Source organism: Gigantopelta aegis, chromosome 1 (assembly GCF_016097555.1).
Source record: "Gigantopelta aegis isolate Gae_Host chromosome 1, Gae_host_genome, whole genome shotgun sequence".
In the NCBI taxonomy this organism is placed as follows: domain Eukaryota; kingdom Metazoa; phylum Mollusca; class Gastropoda; order Neomphalida; family Peltospiridae; genus Gigantopelta; species Gigantopelta aegis.
The window spans coordinates 132,528-151,627 of NC_054699.1; the positions used below are offsets into that span (position 1 = coordinate 132,528).

Here is a 19,100-nt window from a genome sequence, read left to right on the forward strand (position 1 = left end):
TGAGAAATTATTGTATCACTGAATGGCATCTATTAGTATGATATCACTACTAATGTGGTATAAATGACATGGCATATTGAGAAATTATTGTATCACTGAATGGCAGTGATTAGTATGATATCACTACTAATGTGGTATAAATGACATGGCATATTGAGAAATTATTGTATCCCTGAATTGCAGTGATTAGTATGATATCACTACTAATGTGGTATAAATGACATGGCATATTGAGAAATTATTGTATCCCTGAATTGCAGTGATTAGTATGATATCACTACTAATGTTGTACACGTGGTACCCAACCCTAGGAAATATAGAACTTTATTAATAGGTTAGCTGTATTTCTGTTTCACGCTAATAAAATGATAAATTCCTTTAAGGTATATATGGTTGGTGATGTATATTCCCTTCCAGTTACCAACTTGATGTATATTCCTTTCCAGATACCAACTTGATGTATATTCCCTTCCAGATACCAACTTGATGTATATTCCCTTCCAGATACCAGATACCAACTTGATCTATATTCCCTTCCAGATACCAACTTGATCTATATTCCCTTCCAGATACCAACTTGATGTATATTCCCTTCCAGATACCAGATACCAACTTGATCTATATTCCCTTCCAGATATCAACTTGATCTATATTCCCTTCCAGATACCAACTTGATCTATATTCCCTTCCAGATACCAACTTGAATCAATAGGAAGGTTCAGACCACTACACCAACTTCTCTCTCACCAATTAGTAATCACTAACCCATTGTCCTAGACACACAACCCATATAGCTGAGGTTTATGCCCAGCACAGCATACTTCAACCATAATTGAATACATACACAAAATCAATGCCCGAAATTGACTAAAAACATGCAGCAAATGCCACTCAAACTTCACAATGTGCTGCTCAAATGAATGAATGAATGAATGCCTAATGACAGCTACATGTACTCATGTCAAACTGAAGTAATTGCGTAAATGAAATGATGATCAAAATCAATATAAAAATTCACAAGTAATGTGGTGCTCAAAAGTTATGCTACTCAAATGCACAGTATGCTTTTCAATAATTTAACTTCATAACCAGGAGCCTTAATATAAAATGTATGCTTTTATCCAGGTTCGTCTAGACCTTCACATTGCTCTTAAAAAGGTTACACTGTAAATCTAATCAAGAGTTAAATGAATGTTGTGACTGATTTCTAAAAATGTTTGTCAATTTCTAGTGTTTGTTTTTAGCTCAAAATCTGAAGGCGAAGATTGCTCTCTATTCCACAAGATGCCCTGACAATACCTGACAGCTTTTGCTACTTCAGCAAACTGGAGCAAGTCGTATTTCTTCAGCAGGGACAGTTTCGGCATGTGACCCTAAAACAACAAGTATTAGATGTACACACTCGTGATGTAATCTCTTATAGCTGGACCCTAAAACAACAAGTATTAGAGGTACACACTCGTGATGTAATCTCTTATAGCCGCTGACCCTAAAACAACAAGTATTAGAGGTACACACTCGTGTTGTAATCTCTTATAGCCGCTGACCCTAAAACAACAAGTATTAGAGGTACACACTCGTGATGTAATCTCTTATAGCCGCTGACCCTAAAACAACAAGTATTAGATGTACACACTCGTGATGTAATCTCTTATAGCCGCTGACCCTAAAACAACAAGTATTAGAGGTACACACTCGTGATGTAATCTCTTATAGCCGCTGACCCTAAAACAACAAGTATTAGATGTACACACTCGTGATGTAATCTCTTATAGCCGCTGACCCTAAAACAACAAGTATTAGAGGTACACACTCGTGATGTAATCTCTTATAGCCGCTGACCCTAAAACAACAAGTATTAGATGTACACACTCGTGATGTAATCTCTTATAGCCACTGACCCTAAAACAACAAGTATTAGAGGTACATACTCGTGTTGTAATCTCTTATAGCCGCTGACCTTAAAACAACAAGTATTAGAGGTACACACTCGTGATGTAATCTCTTATAGCCGTTGACCCCCATCCCTAACGTGTGCATCTTTTTTTCCCCACATAAGCAGAGCGTAAGACTGATGAAGGTAAAAAATGGAAAATTTCAAAAGAGTGGTGCTGAGCAGAATCCCCGTTTGTCCTGAACAGGAAAAAAACAATAACCTCCATCATTAACCTGTTGTTTTTATCCTGTGATATCATATTTCTTAAATGCACGTTGGTGAGATCATCATTTGTTATTTATGTTAACACATATCACTAACAGGGGTGTGGAAAAGCCCTTTTTTCCCCAGTCTGGGACCGATTCTTGATCTCGGAGACCAAAATTATTTTTTAAAAACATGCGTTTGCCGGTCCCACTTTTGTCATTCTTGTCGGTCCGAAGCACCTGTCCATTTCTATTATTGGAACAAATTCCTATCCGTCAAGTGGACCAGCCTGCCCAGACATCAGTATCTCATGCATGATTTAAAATAATAAATAAATAATGGTCAGTATGGCTGGTGTTTTAGACGTTTGTGATTTTAAAGTCTGCCTAAGTATATCGCCAGTCACTGAAGTCGGACCTACAGTAGTGTCTATCGACTGCCACTAGGCTAGACATTTGTCAAAGTCGCTGAACCGGTCAAGAGATTAAACAAACGTTAATGATAGCACCATTCTTGGTTTAGAGAGCCATCAAGTTATTACACTAATGAAAACAAAGGACCCAGAATTTTCAACTGGTTACAATCAACACTTGTCAACACCTATGTACGGAGCTCTGTCGGGGCCGAGTGCCCTAGTCCGAAGCAAGAGGCTTTTGTGCAATACAAACTGCTTGAAATAGCATAAAATATACTGAAATAATCTATAAATGTATTTATTGTTGACTGTTCAATGTAGTGTATCCAATAATTATAAAGGATTTTGAAATTAACCAAAGGTTTCCACCTTTTTTTTTAACAAGTGGGAGTAAGCAGAACAGCTACATGTACTGTTATCTCTAGAGCCAGCAGAGGTCAAATTTCATCCAATCAGTGATGACGTTATTACTCTCTTTGTCTAAACATGTGCTAGCTCAGGCTGTCAAACGCTTCAACGGTGCAATCTTTTATTAATTTTCAGGACACAGTACTGAATACTCGTACTTTTTATACATATATGGGATTTAAATTCATAACTTTTATTCATTTTTTATATTATTTATTCCATTATGTAAAATATATACAATTTGTGGGGGTTTTCACTGATGTGATAAAAAAAATAATAATAATAATAAAAATAAATGTTTCATGTTTATCGTTTCTCGTTCATGATTCAAGATAAAACTATACAAATGTCACTATAATTTGAAAACTATTTGGCAAATATCGTCTTTTAAATGTTCTTTTTTTTAATTCCTTTCTTTTTCCTCCTCACCCCCGCAGATAGTGATGACATCAAGTGGGACCGATTGATAATTTAATTTTCCCCCACCCCTGATCACTAACATATATATGACTGTGTATTATTGATTTAAAGACTTATGACTGGCTGCTCGTAGGTCATGACCCCATCACCACAGCCATACCATCCAATCAAACGGGTGTGATAGACATTGAAAGCTTTGTGATGTGTAAGTAACATGAAACATTTTTGCCCTAATTAAACCGAGATGCCTGAATCTGAATATCATCATTTATTATTATTTGCATTACTATCAAACAGCTATATTGAGAATAGAATGATGGAAATAAATGGTGAAAATGTTTCAAACCAGCTCATTTTACCCAAATGTCTCCCTCGTTTTTGCCCGAATGTAAAGATCTGCTCTAGCACTGTGTGGACAATTACACATATCACAGAATGCCTAGGGTAATGTTCAATGAGCAGTTTTACCAGCAACATCTTGACAGGTATGAGGTAGATGAGAATCAGTCTCTTGTTCTTCCTGCTCGACTTGTGGCATCTCTCAAAGGCAAACATCAGGTACTCCTCCGCTGAAAGAAACATAAACACACCACTTACCGTTACAACATAAACACACCACTTACTACCGTTACAACATAAACACACCACTTACTACTATTACAGCATAAACACACCACTTACTACCGTTACAACATTAACACACCACTTACTACCATTACAACATTAACACACCACTTACTACCGTTACAACATAAACACACCACTTACTACCATTACAACATTAACACACCACTTACTACCGTTACAGCACAAACACACCACTTACTACCGTTACAACATAAACACACCACTTACTACCGTTACAACATTAACTGTAACCATTAGATACAGTATATAGAAACATAAACACACCACTTACTACTGTTACAACATCAACACACCACTTACTACCGTTACAACATTAACTGTAACCATTAGATACAATATATAGAAACATAAACACACCACTTACTACCATTACAACATTAACACACCACTTACTACCGTTACAACATTAACACACCACTTACTACCGTTACAACATAAACACACCACTTACTACCGTTACAACATTAACACACCACTTACTACTGTTACAGCACAAACACACCACTTACTACCGTTACAACATAAACACACCACTTACTACCGTTACAACATTAACTGTAACCATTAGATACAGTATATAGAAACATAAACACACCACTTACTACTGTTACAACATTAACACACCACATACTACCATTACAACATTAACTGTAACCATTAGATACAGTATATAGAAACATAAACACACCACTTACTACCGTTGCAACATTAACACACCACTTACTACCGTTACAACATTAACACACCACTTACTACTGTTACAACATAAACACACCACTTACTACCATTACAACATTAACACACCACTTACTACTGTTACAACATTAACACACCACTTACTACCGTTACAACATTAACACACCACTTACTACCGTTGCAACATTAACACACCACTTACTACCGTTACAACATAAACACACCACTTACTACCATTACAACATAAACACACCACTTACTACCGTTACAACATTAACTGTAACCATTAGATACAGTATATAGAAACATAAACACGCCACTTACTACCGTTACAACATTAACACACCACTTACTACCGTTACATTAACTGTAACCATTAGATACAGTATATAGAAACATAAACACACCACTTACTACCGTTGCAACATTAACACACCACTTACTACCGTTACAACATTAATTGTAACCATTAGATACAGTATATAGAAACATAAACACACCACTTACTACTGTTACAACATTAACACACCACTTACTACCATTACAACATTAACACACCACTTACTACCGTTACAACATTAACTGTAACCATTAGATACAGTATATAGAAACATAAACACACCACTTACTACCGTTACAACATTAACACACCACATACTACCGTTACAACATTAACTGTAACCATTAGATACAGTATATAGAAACATAAACACACCACTTACTACTGTTACAACATTAACACACAACTTACTACCATTACAACATTAACACACCACTTACTACCGTTACAACATTAACTGTAACCATTAGATACAGTATATAGAAACATAAACACACCACTTACTACCGTTACAACATTAACTGTAACCATTAGATACAGTATATAGAAACATAAACACACCACTTACTACCGTTACAACATTAACACACCACTTACTACCGTTACAACATTAACTGTAACCATTAGATACAGTATATAGAAACATAAACACACCACTTACTACTGTTACAACATTAACACACCACTTACTACCATTACAACATTAACACACCACTTACTACCATTACAACATTAACACACCACTTACTACCGTTACAACATTAACTGTAACCATTAGATACAGTATATAGAAACATAAACACACCACTTACTACTGTTACAACATTAACACACCACTTACTACCATTACAACATTAACACACCACTTACTACCATTACAACATTAACACACCACTTACTACCGTTACAACATTAACTGTAACCATTAGATACAGTATATAGAAACATAAACACACCACTTACTACTGTTACAACATTAACACACCACTTACTACCATTACAACATTAACACACCACTTACTACCATTACAACATTAAAACACCACTTACTACCGTTACAACATTAACTGTAACCATTAGATACAGTATATAGAAACATAAACACACCACTTACTACCGTTACAACATTAACTGTAACCATTAGATACAGTATATAGAAACATAAACACACCACTTACTACCGCTACAATATTAACTGTAACCATTAGATACAGTATATAGAAACATAAACACACCACTTACTACTGTTACAACATTAACACACCACTTACTACTGTTACAACATTAACACACCACTTACTACCATTACAACATTAACACACCACTTACTACCATTACAACATAAACACACCACTTACTACCATTACAACATTAACACACCACTTACTACTGTTACAACATTAACACACCACTTACTACCGTTACAACATTAACACACCACTTACTACCGTTACAACATAAACACACCACTTACTACCATTACAACATTAACACACCACTTACTACCGTTACAACATTAACTGTAACCATTAGATACAGTATATAGAAACATAAACACACCACTTACTACCGTTACAACATTAACACACCACTTACTACCGTTACAACATTAACTGTAACCATTAGATACAGTATATAGAAACATAAACACACCACTTACTACCGTTACAACATTAACTGTAACCATTAGATACAGTATATAGAAACATAAACACACCACTTACTACCGTTGCAACATTAACACACCACTTACTACCGTTACAACATTAACTGTAACCATTAGATACAGTATATAGAAACATAAACACACCACTTACTACTGTTACAACATTAACACACCACTTACTACCATTACAACATTAACACACCACTTACTACCATTACAACATTAACACACCACTTACTACCGTTACAACATTAACTGTAACCATTAGATACTGTATATAGAAACATAAACACACCACTTACTACTGTTACAACATTAACACACCACTTACTACCATTACAACATTAACACACCACTTACTACCATTACAACATTAACACACCACTTACTACCGTTACAACATTAACTGTAACCATTAGATACAGTATATAGAAACATAAACACACCACTTACTACCGTTACAACATTAACTGTAACCATTAGATACAGTATATAGAAACATAAACACACCACTTACTACCGTTACAACATTAACTGTAACCATTAGATACAGTATATAGAAACATAAACACACCACTTACTACCGTTACAACATTAACTGTAACCATTAGATACAGTATATAGAAACAGGCTTCTGCAATATGCAAGAACATACATTTTGTTTGTGCCTCGCTAACTCAAGTCTAGCTTTGCGTAACCCATTAAACTTAGGACTTCATTTACATCATCAAGACGGGTTACACAAAAATTACTGGTTTACCTCAATTTATTTATGCATAACCACTGAATGGTTTATGCAGATTGTCAATTTTCTGTCAAGCTATTTAATCTTGTTTACAGTCTTGTTGTACATGGGCATTGGTGGTGTCGTGGTTAAGCCATAAGGCCAGTAGGTACTGTGTTCACAGCCCGGTACTGGCTCCCATCCACAGCAAGTTTAACGACTCAGTGGGTAGGTTTACGGCCACTACACCGACTTCTCTCTCACTAACCACTAATCATTAACACTCCTTCCTGGACAGACAGCCCAGATACCTGAGGTATGTGCCCAGGACAACATGCTTCAACCTTAATATATATAAGCATAAAAATAAGAATAAAATAAAATGAAATGAAATAAACGTGTAGTACTCTCAAAAGCAGTAAATCTATGACCTAAAGTAAGAGACCAGACAAATGGTTTGTAGTTCCATATTTAAATGCTCTGGACAACTGTGAACAATGATGGACAATTAACACCCTGGATTTATATACATTGTACTATCTAATTCGAAGACATCTGAAGTTAAAAACATAGCATCATAACAAAAAGAAGACATCTTTTTATGAAGATTCTGTTATAATTTTATATACAAAATATAGAATATCTTACCACTTTTGAAATCACTGTCAAACATGGCTTTCCTTCCAACATAGTATCTGAAAAATAATCAATTTTAAAATATAAATTAACTGACAAACTGCTAAAGCTGGAGAATGTATGATTAAAATTAAATAATATGACACCACCCTCAAAATTAAAGGTATTCCTCTCAATGCAGCTTTTGAATATAAAAGTATATCCAAGACTGCAGCTTTCAAGTTAAAGATATAGGCGACAGTGACGTCATGTTACCCGAAAGTAATCAGCTGCAGCAGCTTTCAAGTTAAAGATATAGGCGACAGTGACGTCATGTTACCTGAAATAATCAGCTGCGGCAGCTTTCATGTTAAAGATATATTGACGACAGTGACGTTACGTTATTTGAAAGTAATCAGCTGAAACAGCTTTCAAGTTAAAGATATAGGCGACAGTGACGTTACGTTAATTGAAAGTAATCAGCTGCGGCAGCTTTCAAGTTAAAGATATAGGCGACAGTGACGTCATGTTACCTGAAATAATCAGCTGCGGCTGCTTTCAAGTTAAAGATATAGGCGACAGTGACGTGATGTTACCTGAAATAATCAGCTGCGGCAGCTTTCAAGTTAAAGATATAGGCGACAGTGACGTCACGTTACCTGAAAGTAATCATCTGCGGAAGCTTTAAGTTAAAGATATAGGCGACAGTGACGTCACGTTACCTGAAAGTAATCAGCTGCGGCAGCTTTCAAGTTAAAGATATAGGCGACAGTGACGTTACGTTACCTGAAAGTAATCAGCTGCGGCAGCTTTCAAGTTAAAGATATAGGCGACAGTGACGTCATGTTACCTGAAAGTAATCAGCTGCGGCAGCTTTCAAGTTAAAGATATAGGCGACAGTGACGTTACGTTACCTGAAAGTAATCAGCTGCAGCAGCTTTCAAGTTAAAGATATAGGCGACAGTGACGTCATGTTACCTGAAAGTAATCAGCTGCGGCAGCTTTCAAGTTAAAGATATAGGCGACAGTGACGTTACGTTACCTGAAAGTAATCAGCTGCGGCAGCTTTCAAGTTAAAGATATAGGCGACAGTGACGTTACGTTACCTGAAAGTAATCAGCTGCGGCAGCTTTCAAGTTAAAGATATAGGCGACAGTGACGTCATGTTACCTGAAATAATCAGCTGCGGCAGCTTTCAAGTTAAAGATATAGGCGACAGTGACGTTACGTTACCTGAAAGTAATCAGCTGCGGCAGCTTTCAAGTTAAAGATATAGGCGACAGTGACGTTATGTTACCTGAAAGTAATCAGCTGCGGCAGCTTTCAAGTTAAAGATATAGGCGACAGTGACGCGGCAGCTTTCAAGTTAAAGATATTACCTGAAAGTAATCAGCTGCGGCAGCTTTCAAGTTAAAGATATAGGCGACAGTGACGTTACGTTACCTGAAAGTAATCAGCTGCGGCAGCTTTCAAGTTAAAGATATAGGCGACAGTGACGTTACGTTACCTGAAAGTAATCAGCTGCGGCAGCTTTCAAGTTAAAGATATTTCAGGCGCGGCAGCTTTCAAGTTAAAGATATAGGCGACAGTGACGTTATGTTACCTGAAAGATATAATCAGCTGCGGCAGCTTTCAAGTTAAAGATATAGGCGCGACAGTGACGTCATGTTAAATGTTACCTGAAAGTAATCAGCTGCAGGCAGCTTTCAGCTTTCAAGTTAAAGATATATGATATAGGCGACAGTGACAAGTTAAAGATATTGACGTTACGTTACCTGAAAGTAATCAGCTGCAGCTTTCAAGTTAAAGATATAGGCGACAGTGACGTTACGTTACCTGAAAGTAATCAGCTGCGGCAGCTTTCAAGTTAAAGATATAGGCGACAGTGACGTTACCTGAAAGTAATCAGCTGCGGCAGCTTTCAAGAAATAATCAGCTGCGGCAGCTTTCAAGTTAAAGATATAGCTTTCAAGTTAAAGATATAGGCGACAGTGACGTTACGTTACAAGTTAAAGATATATTGACGACAGTTTGAAAGTAATCAGCTGACGTTATGTTAAAGCTGCGGCAGCTTTCAAGTTAAAGATATAGGCGACAGTGACGTTACGTTAATTGAAAGTAATCAGCTGCGGCAGCTTTCAAGTTAAAGATATAGGCGACAGTGACGTCATGTTACCTGAAATAATCAGCTGCGGCAGCTTTCAAGTTAAAGATATAGGCGACAGTGACGTTACGTTACTGAAAGTAATCAGCTGCGGCAGCTTTCAAGTTAAAGATATAGGCGACAGTGACGTCAGCTGCGGCAGCTTTCAAGTTAAAGTACAGTGACTGAAAGTAATCAGCTGTTAAAGGCAGCTTTCAAGTTAAAGATATAGGCGACAGTGACGTTACCTGTAATCAGCTGCGGCAGCTTTCAAGTTAAAGATATAGGCGACAGTGACAGCTGAAAGTAATCAGCTGGCAGCTTTCAAGTTAAAGATATAGGCGACAGTGACGTCATGTTACCTGAAATAATCAGCTGCGGCAGCTTTCAAGTTAAAGATATAGGCGACAGTCACTTTACGTTACCTGAAAGTAATCAGCTGCAGCAGCTTTCAAGTTAAAGATATAGGCGACAGTGACGTCGGCAGCTTACCTGAAAATAATCAGCTTGGCAGCTTTCAAGTTAAAGATATAGGCGACAGTGATATGTTACCGTAATCAGCTGCGGCAGCTTTCGTAGGCGACAGTGACGTTACGTTACCTGAAAGTAATCAGCTGAAACAGCTTTCAAGTTAAAGATATAGGCGACAGTGACGTTACGTTACCTGAAAGTAATCAGCTGCGGCAGCTTTCAAGTTAAAGATATAGGCGCGACATGTTACCTGAAATAATCAGCTGAGTTAAAGATATAGGCGACAGTGACGTTACGTTACCTGAAAGTAATCAGCTGCGGCAGCTTTCAAGTTAAAGATATAGGCGACAGTGACGTTATGTTACCTGAAAGTAATCAGCTGCGGCAGCTTTCAAGTTAAAGATATAGGCGACAGTGACGTAGTTACCTGAAAGTAATCAGCTGCGGCAGCTTTCAAGTTAAAGATATAGGCGCGACAGTGACGTTACCTGAAAGTAATCAGCTGCGGCAGCTTTCAAGTTAAAGATATAGGCGACAGTGACGTCATGTTACCTGAAATAATCAGCTGCGGCAGCTTTCAAGTTAAAGATATAGGCGACAGTGACGTTACGTTACCTGAAAGTAATCAGCTGCAGCAGCTTTCAAGTTAAAGATATAGGCGACAGTGACGTCAAGTTACCTGAAAGTAATCAGCTGCGGCAGCTTTCAAGTTAAAGATATAGGCGACAGTGACGTTACGTTACCTGAAAGTAATCAGCTGCGGCAGCTTTCAAGTTAAAGATATAGGCGACAGTGACGTCATGTTACCTGAAATAATCAGCTGCGGCAGCTTTCAAGTTAAAGATATCGGCGACAGTGACGTTACGTTACCTGAAAGTAATCAGCTGCAGCAGCTTTCAAGTTAAAGATATAGGCGACAGTGACGTCATGTTACCTGAAATAATCAGCTGCGGCAGCTTTCAAGTTAAAGATATAGGCGACAGTGACGTTATGTTACCTGAAAGTAATCAGCTGCGGCAGCTTTCAAGTTAAAGATATAGGCGACAGTGACGTCACGTTACCTGAAAGTAATCAGCTGCGGCAGCTTTCAAGTTAAAGATATAGGCGACAGTGACGTTACGTTACCTGAAAGTAATCAGCTGTGGCAGCTTTCAAGTTAAAGATATAGGCGACAGTGACGTCATGTTACCTGAAATAATCAGCTGCGGCAGCTTTCAAGTTAAAGATATAGGCGACAGTCACTTTACGTTACCTGAAAGTAATCAGCTGCAGCAGCTTTCAAGTTAAAGATATAGGCGACAGTGACGTCATGATACCTGAAATAATCAGCTGCGGCAGCTTTCATGTTAAAGATATAGGCGACAGTCACTTTACGTTACCTGAAAGTACTCAGCTGTGGCAGCTTTCAAGTTAAAGATATAGGCGACAGTGACGTTACGTTACCTGAAAGTAATCAGCTGCGGCAGCTTTCAAGTTAAAGATATAGGCGACAGTGACGTCATGATACCTGAAATAATCAGCTGCGGCAGCTTTCATGTTAAAGATATAGGCGACAGTCACTTTACGTTACCTGAAAGTACTCAGCTGTGGCAGCTTTCAAGTTAAAGATATAGGCGACAGTGACGTTACGTTAATTGAAAGTAATCAGCTGTGGCAGCTTTCAAGTTAAAGATATAGGCGACAGTGACGTCATGTTACCTGAAATAATCAGCTGCGGCAGCTTTCAAGTTAAAGATATAGGCGACAGTCACTTTACGTTACCTGAAAGTAATCAGCTGCAGCAGCTTTCAAGTTAAAGATATAGGCGACAGTGACGTCATGATACCTGAAATAATCAGCTGCGGCAGCTTTCATGTTAAAGATATATTGACGACAGTGACGTTACGTTATTTGAAAGTAATCAGCTGAAACAGCTTTCAAGTTAAAGATATAGGCGACAGTGACGTTACGTTAATTGAAAGTAATCAGCTGCGGCAGCTTTCAAGTTAAAGATATAGGCGACAGTGACGTTACGTTACCTGAAAGTAATCAGCTGCGGCAGCTTTCAAGTTAAAGATATAGGCGACAGTGACGTCATGTTACCTGAAATAATCAGCTGCGGCAGCTTTCAAGTTAAAGATATAGGCGACAGTCACTTTACGTTACCTGAAAGTAATCAGCTGCAGCAGCTTTCAAGTTAAAGATATAGGCGACAGTGACGTCATGATACCTGAAATAATCAGCTGCGGCAGCTTTCATGTTAAAGATATATTGACGACAGTGACGTTACGTTATTTGAAAGTAATCAGCTGAAACAGCTTTCAAGTTAAAGATATAGGCGACAGTGACGTTACGTTAATTGAAAGTAATCAGCTGCGGCAGCTTTCAAGTTAAAGATATAGGCGACAATGACATGATGTTACCTGAAATAATTAGCTGCGGCTGCTTTCAAGTTAAAGATATAGGCGACAGTGACGTGATGTTACCTGAAATAATCAGCTGCGGCAGCTTTCAAGTTAAAGATATAGGCGACAGTGACGTCACGTTACCTGAAAGTAATCATCTGCGGAAGCTTTAAGTTAAAGATATAGGCGACAGTGACGTCACGTTACCTAAAAGTAATCAGCTGCGGCACCTTTCAAGTTAAAGATATCGGCGACAGTGACGTTACGTTACCTGAAAGTAATCAGCTGCAGCAGCTTTCAAGTTAAAGATATAGGCGACAGTGACGTCATGTTACCTGAAATAATCAGCTGCGGCAGCTTTCAAGTTAAAGATATAGGCGACAGTCACTTTACGTTACCTGAAAGTAATCAGCTGCAGCAGCTTTCAAGTTAAAGATATAGGCGACAGTGACGTCATGATACCTGAAATAATCAGCTGCGGCAGCTTTCAAGTTAAAGATATAGGCGACAGTGACGTTACGTTACCTGAAAGTAATCAGCTGCAGCAGCTTTCAAGTTAAAGATATAGGCGACAGTGACGTTACGTTAATTGAAAGTAATCAGCTGCGGCAGCTTTCAAGTTAAAGATATAGGCGACAGTGACGTCATGTTACCTGAAATAATCAGCTGCGGCAGCTTTCAAGTTAAAGATATAGGCGACAGTGACGTTACGTTACCTGAAAGTAATCAGCTGCGGCAGCTTTCAAGTTAAAGATATAGGCGACAGTGACGTTACGTTAATTGAAAGTAATCAGCTGTGGCAGCTTTCAAGTTAAAGATATAGGCGACAGTGACGTCATGTTACCTGAAATAATCAGCTGCGGCAGCTTTCAAGTTAAAGATATAGGCGACAGTCACTTTACGTTACCTGAAAGTAATCAGCTGCAGCAGCTTTCAAGTTAAAGATATAGGCGACAGTGACGTCATGATACCTGAAATAATCAGCTGCGGCAGCTTTCATGTTAAAGATATAGACGACAGTGACGTTACGTTGAAAGTAATCAGCTGAAACAGCTTTCAAGTTAAAGATATAGGCGACAGTGACGTTACGTTACCTGAAAGTAATCAGCTGCGGCAGCTTTCAAGTTAAAGATATAGGCGACAGTGACGTTACGTTACCTGAAAGTAATCAGCTGCGGCAGCTTTCAAGTTAAAGATATAGGCGACAGTGACGTCATGTTACCTGAAATAATCAGCTGCGGCAGCTGCGGCAGCTTTCAAGTTAAAGATATAGGCGACAGTCACTTTACGTTACCTGAAAGTAATCAGCTGCAGCAGCTTTCAAGTTAAAGATATAGGCGACAGTGACGTCATGATACCTGAAATAATCAGCTGCGGCAGCATGTTTTCACGTTACGTTGAAAGAGCTGAAACAGCTTTCAAGTTAAAGATATAGGCGACAGTGACGTTACGTTAATTGAAAGTAATCAGCTGCGGCAGCTTTCAAGTTAAAGATATAGGCGACAATGACATGATGTTACCTGAAATAATTAGCTGCGGCAGCTTTCAAGTTAAAGATATAGGCGACAGTGACGTGATGTTACCTGAAATAATCAGCTGCGGCAGCTTTCAAGTTAAAGATATAGGCGACAGTGACGTCACGTTACCTGAAAGATATAATCATCTGCTGGCAGCTTTCAAGTTAAAGATATAGGCGACAGTGACGTCATGTTACGTTACCTGAAAGTAATCAGCTGCAGCAGCTTTCAAGTTAAAGATATAGGCGACAGTGACGTTACGTTAATTGAAAGTAATCAGCTGTGGCAGCTTTCAAGTTAAAGATATAGGCGACAGTGACGTCATGTTACCTGAAATAATCAGCTGCGGCAGCTTTCAAGTTAAGATATAGGCGACAGTCACTTTACGTTACCTGAAAGTAATCAGCTGCAGCAGCTTTCAAGTTAAAGATATAGGCGACAGTGACGTCATGATACCTGAAATAATCAGCTGCGGCAGCTTTCATGTTAAAGATATAGGCGACAGTCACTTTACGTTACCTGAAAGTACTCAGCTGTGGCAGCTTTCAAGTTAAAGATATAGGCGACAGTGACGTTACGTTAATTGAAAGTAATCAGCTGCGGCAGCTTTCAAGTTAAAGATATAGGCGACAATGACATGATGTTACCTGAAATAATTAGCTGCGGCTGCTTTCAAGTTAAAGATATAGGCGACAGTGACGTGATGTTACCTGAAATAATCAGCTGCGGCAGCTTTCAAGTTAAAGATATAGGCGACAGTGACGTCACGTTACCTGAAAGTAATCAGCTGCGGAAGCTTTCAAGTTAAAGATATAGGCGACAGTGACGTTACGTTACCTGAAAGTGACGCTTTCAGCTGAAAGTACCTAATCAGCTGCGGCAGCTTTCAAGTTAAAGATATAGGCGACAGTGACGTTACGTTACCTGAAAGTAATCAGCTGCGGCAGCTTTCAAGTTAAAGATATAGGCGACAGTGACGTCATGTTACCTGAAATAATCAGCTGCGGCAGCTTTCAAGTTAAAGATATAGGCGACAGTCACTTTACGTTACCTGAAAGTAATCAGCTGCAGCAGCTTTCAAGTTAAAGATATAGGCGACAGTGACGTCATGATACCTGAAATAATCAGCTGCGGCAGCTTTCATGTTAAAGATATATTGACGACAGTGACGTTACGTTATTTGAAAGTAATCAGCTGAAACAGCTTTCAAGTTAAAGATATAGGCGACAGTGACGTTACGTTAATTGAAAGTAATCAGCTGCGGCAGCTTTCAAGTTAAAGATATAGGCGACAGTGACGTTAATTTACCTGAAAGTACTCAGCTGTGGCAGATTTCAAGTTAAAGATATAGGCGCCAGTGACGTTACGTTAATTGAAAGTAATCAGCTGTGGCAGCTTTCAAGTTAAAGATATAGGCGACAGTGACGTCATGTTACCTGAAAGTAATCAGCTGCGGCAGCTTTCAAGTTAAAGATATAGGCGACAGTGACGTTACGTTACCTGAAAGTAATCAGCTGCGGCAGCTTTCAAGTTAAAGATATAGGCGACAGTGACGTTACGTTACCTGAAAGTAATCAGCTGCGGCAGCTTTCAAGTTAAAGATATAGGCGACAGTGACGTCACGTTACCTGAAAGTAATCAGCTGCGGCAGCTTTCATGTTAAAGATATAGGCGACAGACAAGTTAAAGAAATAGGCGACAGTGACGTTACGTTACCTGAAATAATCAGCTGCGGCAGCTTTCAAGTTAAAGATATAGGCGACAGTGACGTTACGTTAATTGAAAGTAATCAGCTGCGGCAGCTTTCAAGTTAAAGATATAGGCGACAGTGACGTCATGTTACCTGAAATAATCAGCTGCGGCAGCTTTCAAGTTAAAGATATAGGCGACAGTGACGTCATGTTACCTGAAATAATCAGCTGCGGCAGCTTTCAAGTTAAAGATATAGGCGACAGTGACGTCACGTTACCTGAAAGTAATCATCTGCGGCAGCTTTCAAGTTAAAGATATAGGACGACAGTGTAATCAGCTGCGGAAGCTTTAAGTTAAAGATATAGGCGACAGTGACGTCACGTTACCTAAAAGTAATCAGCTGCGGCACCTTTCAAGTTAAAGATATCGGCGACAGTGACGTTACGTTACCTGAAAGTAATCAGCTGCAGCAGCTTTCAAGTGCGGCAGCTTTCAAGTTAAAGATATAGGCGACAGTGACGTCATGTTACCTGAAATAATCAGCTGCGGCAGCTTTCAAGTTAAAGATATAGGCGACAGTCACTTTACGTTACCTGAAAGTAATCAGCTGCAGCAGCTTTCAAGTTAAAGATATAGGCGACAGTGACGTCACCTGAAATAATCAGCTAGCTTTCTGAAATAATCAGCTGTAATCAGCTGCAGCTTTCAAGTTAAAGATATAGGCGACAGTGACGTTACGTTAATTGAAAGTAATCAGCTGCGGCAGCTTTCAAGTTAAAGATATAGGCGACAGTGACGTTACGTTACCTGAAAGTACTCAGCTGCGGCAGCTTTCAAGTTAAAGATATAGGCGACAGTGACGTTATGTTACCTGAAATAATCAGCTGCGGCAGCTTTCAAGTTAAAGATATAGGCGACAGTGACGTCACGTTACCTGAAAGTAATCAGCTGCGGCAGCTTTAAGTTAAAGATATAGGCGACAGTGACGTCACGTTACCTAAAAGTAATCAGCTGCGGCAGCTTTCAAGTTAAAGATATAGGCGACAGTGACGTTACGTTACCTGAAAGTAATCAGCTGTGGCAGCTTTCAAGTTAAAGATATAGGCGACAGTGACGTCATGTTACCTGAAATAATCAGCTGCGGCAGCTTTCAAGTTAAGATATAGGCGACAGTCACTTTACGTTACCTGAAAGTAATCAGCTGCAGCAGCTTTCAAGTTAAAGATATAGGCGACAGTGACGTCATGTTACCTGAAATAATCAGCTGCGGCAGCTTTCAAGTTAAAGATATAGGCGACAGTGACGTTACGTTAATTGAAAGTAATCAGCTGTGGCAGCTTTCAAGTTAAAGATATAGGCGACAGTGACGTCATGTTACCTGAAATAATCAGCTGCGGCAGCTTTCAAGTTAAGATATAGGCGACAGTTACTTTACGTTACCTGAAAGTAATCAGCTGCAGCAGCTTTCAAGTTAAAGATATAGGCGACAGTGACGTCATGATACCTGAAATAATCAGCTGCGGCAGCTTTCATGTTAAAGATATATTGACGACAGTGACGTTACGTTATTTGAAAGTAATCAGCTGAAACAGCTTTCAAGTTAAAGATATAGGCGACAGTGACGTTACGTTAATTGAAAGTAATCAGCTGCGGCAGCTTTCAAGTTAAAGATATAGGCGACAGTGACGTTACCTGAATGTTACCTGAAACGTTAATCAGCTGCGGCAGCTTTCAAGTTAAAGATATAGGCGACAGTCACTTTACGTTACCTGAAAGTAATCAGCTGCAGCAGCTTTCGATATAGGCGACAGTGACGTCATGATACCTGAAATAATCAGCTGCGGCAGCTTTCATGTTAAAGATATATTGACGACAGTGACGTTACGTTATTTGAAAGTAATCAGCTGAAACAGCTGAAATAATCAGCTGCGGCAGCTTTCAAGTTAAAGATATAGGCGACAGTGACGTTACGTTAATTGAAAGTAATCAGCTGCGGCAGCTTTCAAGTTAAAGATATAGGCGACAGTGACGTTACGTTAACTGAAAGTAATCAGCTGTGGCAGCTTTCAAGTTAAAGATATAGGCGACAGTGACGTTACGTTAATTGAAAGTAATCAGCTGTGGCAGCTTTCAAGTTAAAGATATAGGCGACAGTGACGTTAATTTACCTGAAAGTAATCAGCTGCGGCAGCTTTCAAGTTAAAGATATAGGCGACAGTGACGTTATGTTACCTGAAAGTAATCAGCTGCAGCAGCTTTCAAGTTAAAGATATAGGCGACAGTGACGTTATGTTAACTGAAAGTAATCAGCTGCGACAGCTTTCAAGTTAAAGATATAGGCGACAGTGACATTACCTGAAAGTAATCAGCTGCGGCAGCGAGAACTTGTCTTTAATAACCAGACTGTCAATGGCTCGAATCAGGGGCTTGCACAAGTGCAGTTTGTTAATCTGAAATGTAAGCAGATTTCTTGTTTATTTTCTAAACACGAGACTACATGTAACACATGTAACACATAGGGTGGGATCTAACTCAGTGGGTAGAGCATTCGCCTGAGGTGCTTAGCTCGTAAGATCGAACCTCTTCGGTGGATCCATTATCTAGTTGGTTTTTTACCCATTCCAATTAATGCCCCACAGTTGATATGTCAAAAGTCATGGTATGTGCTGTCGTGTCTGTGTGAAGTGCACACAATTGAAGTGTCAAAATTACACCAAATGTTTGAAATCCAACAGCTGATGACTAATACACCAATGTGCTCTAGTGGTGTAGTTACACAAAACACATTTTTTTACATAATTCATATTATTATCTATTC

At 38.9% G+C, this 19,100-nt stretch overlaps 1 protein-coding gene across 2 annotated transcripts in view; it reads right to left on the bottom strand.

Annotated features, from left to right (window-relative positions):
• Nucleotides 1-19,100, bottom strand: part of LOC121368759 (PCI domain-containing protein 2-like) — an 89,422-nt gene that overhangs the window by 29,889 nt on the left and 40,433 nt on the right. For both annotated transcript variants that reach the window (XM_041493517.1, XM_041493509.1), the window contains 4 exons: nucleotides 18,638-18,732; nucleotides 8,109-8,155; nucleotides 3,855-3,955; nucleotides 1,300-1,373 (listed from right to left, as the gene is read on the bottom strand). In XM_041493517.1, coding sequence (XP_041349451.1) covers nucleotides 1,300-1,373; nucleotides 3,855-3,955; nucleotides 8,109-8,155; nucleotides 18,638-18,732 — 317 coding nt within the window. The remainder of the gene's footprint in view (nucleotides 1-1,299; nucleotides 1,374-3,854; nucleotides 3,956-8,108; nucleotides 8,156-18,637; nucleotides 18,733-19,100) is intronic.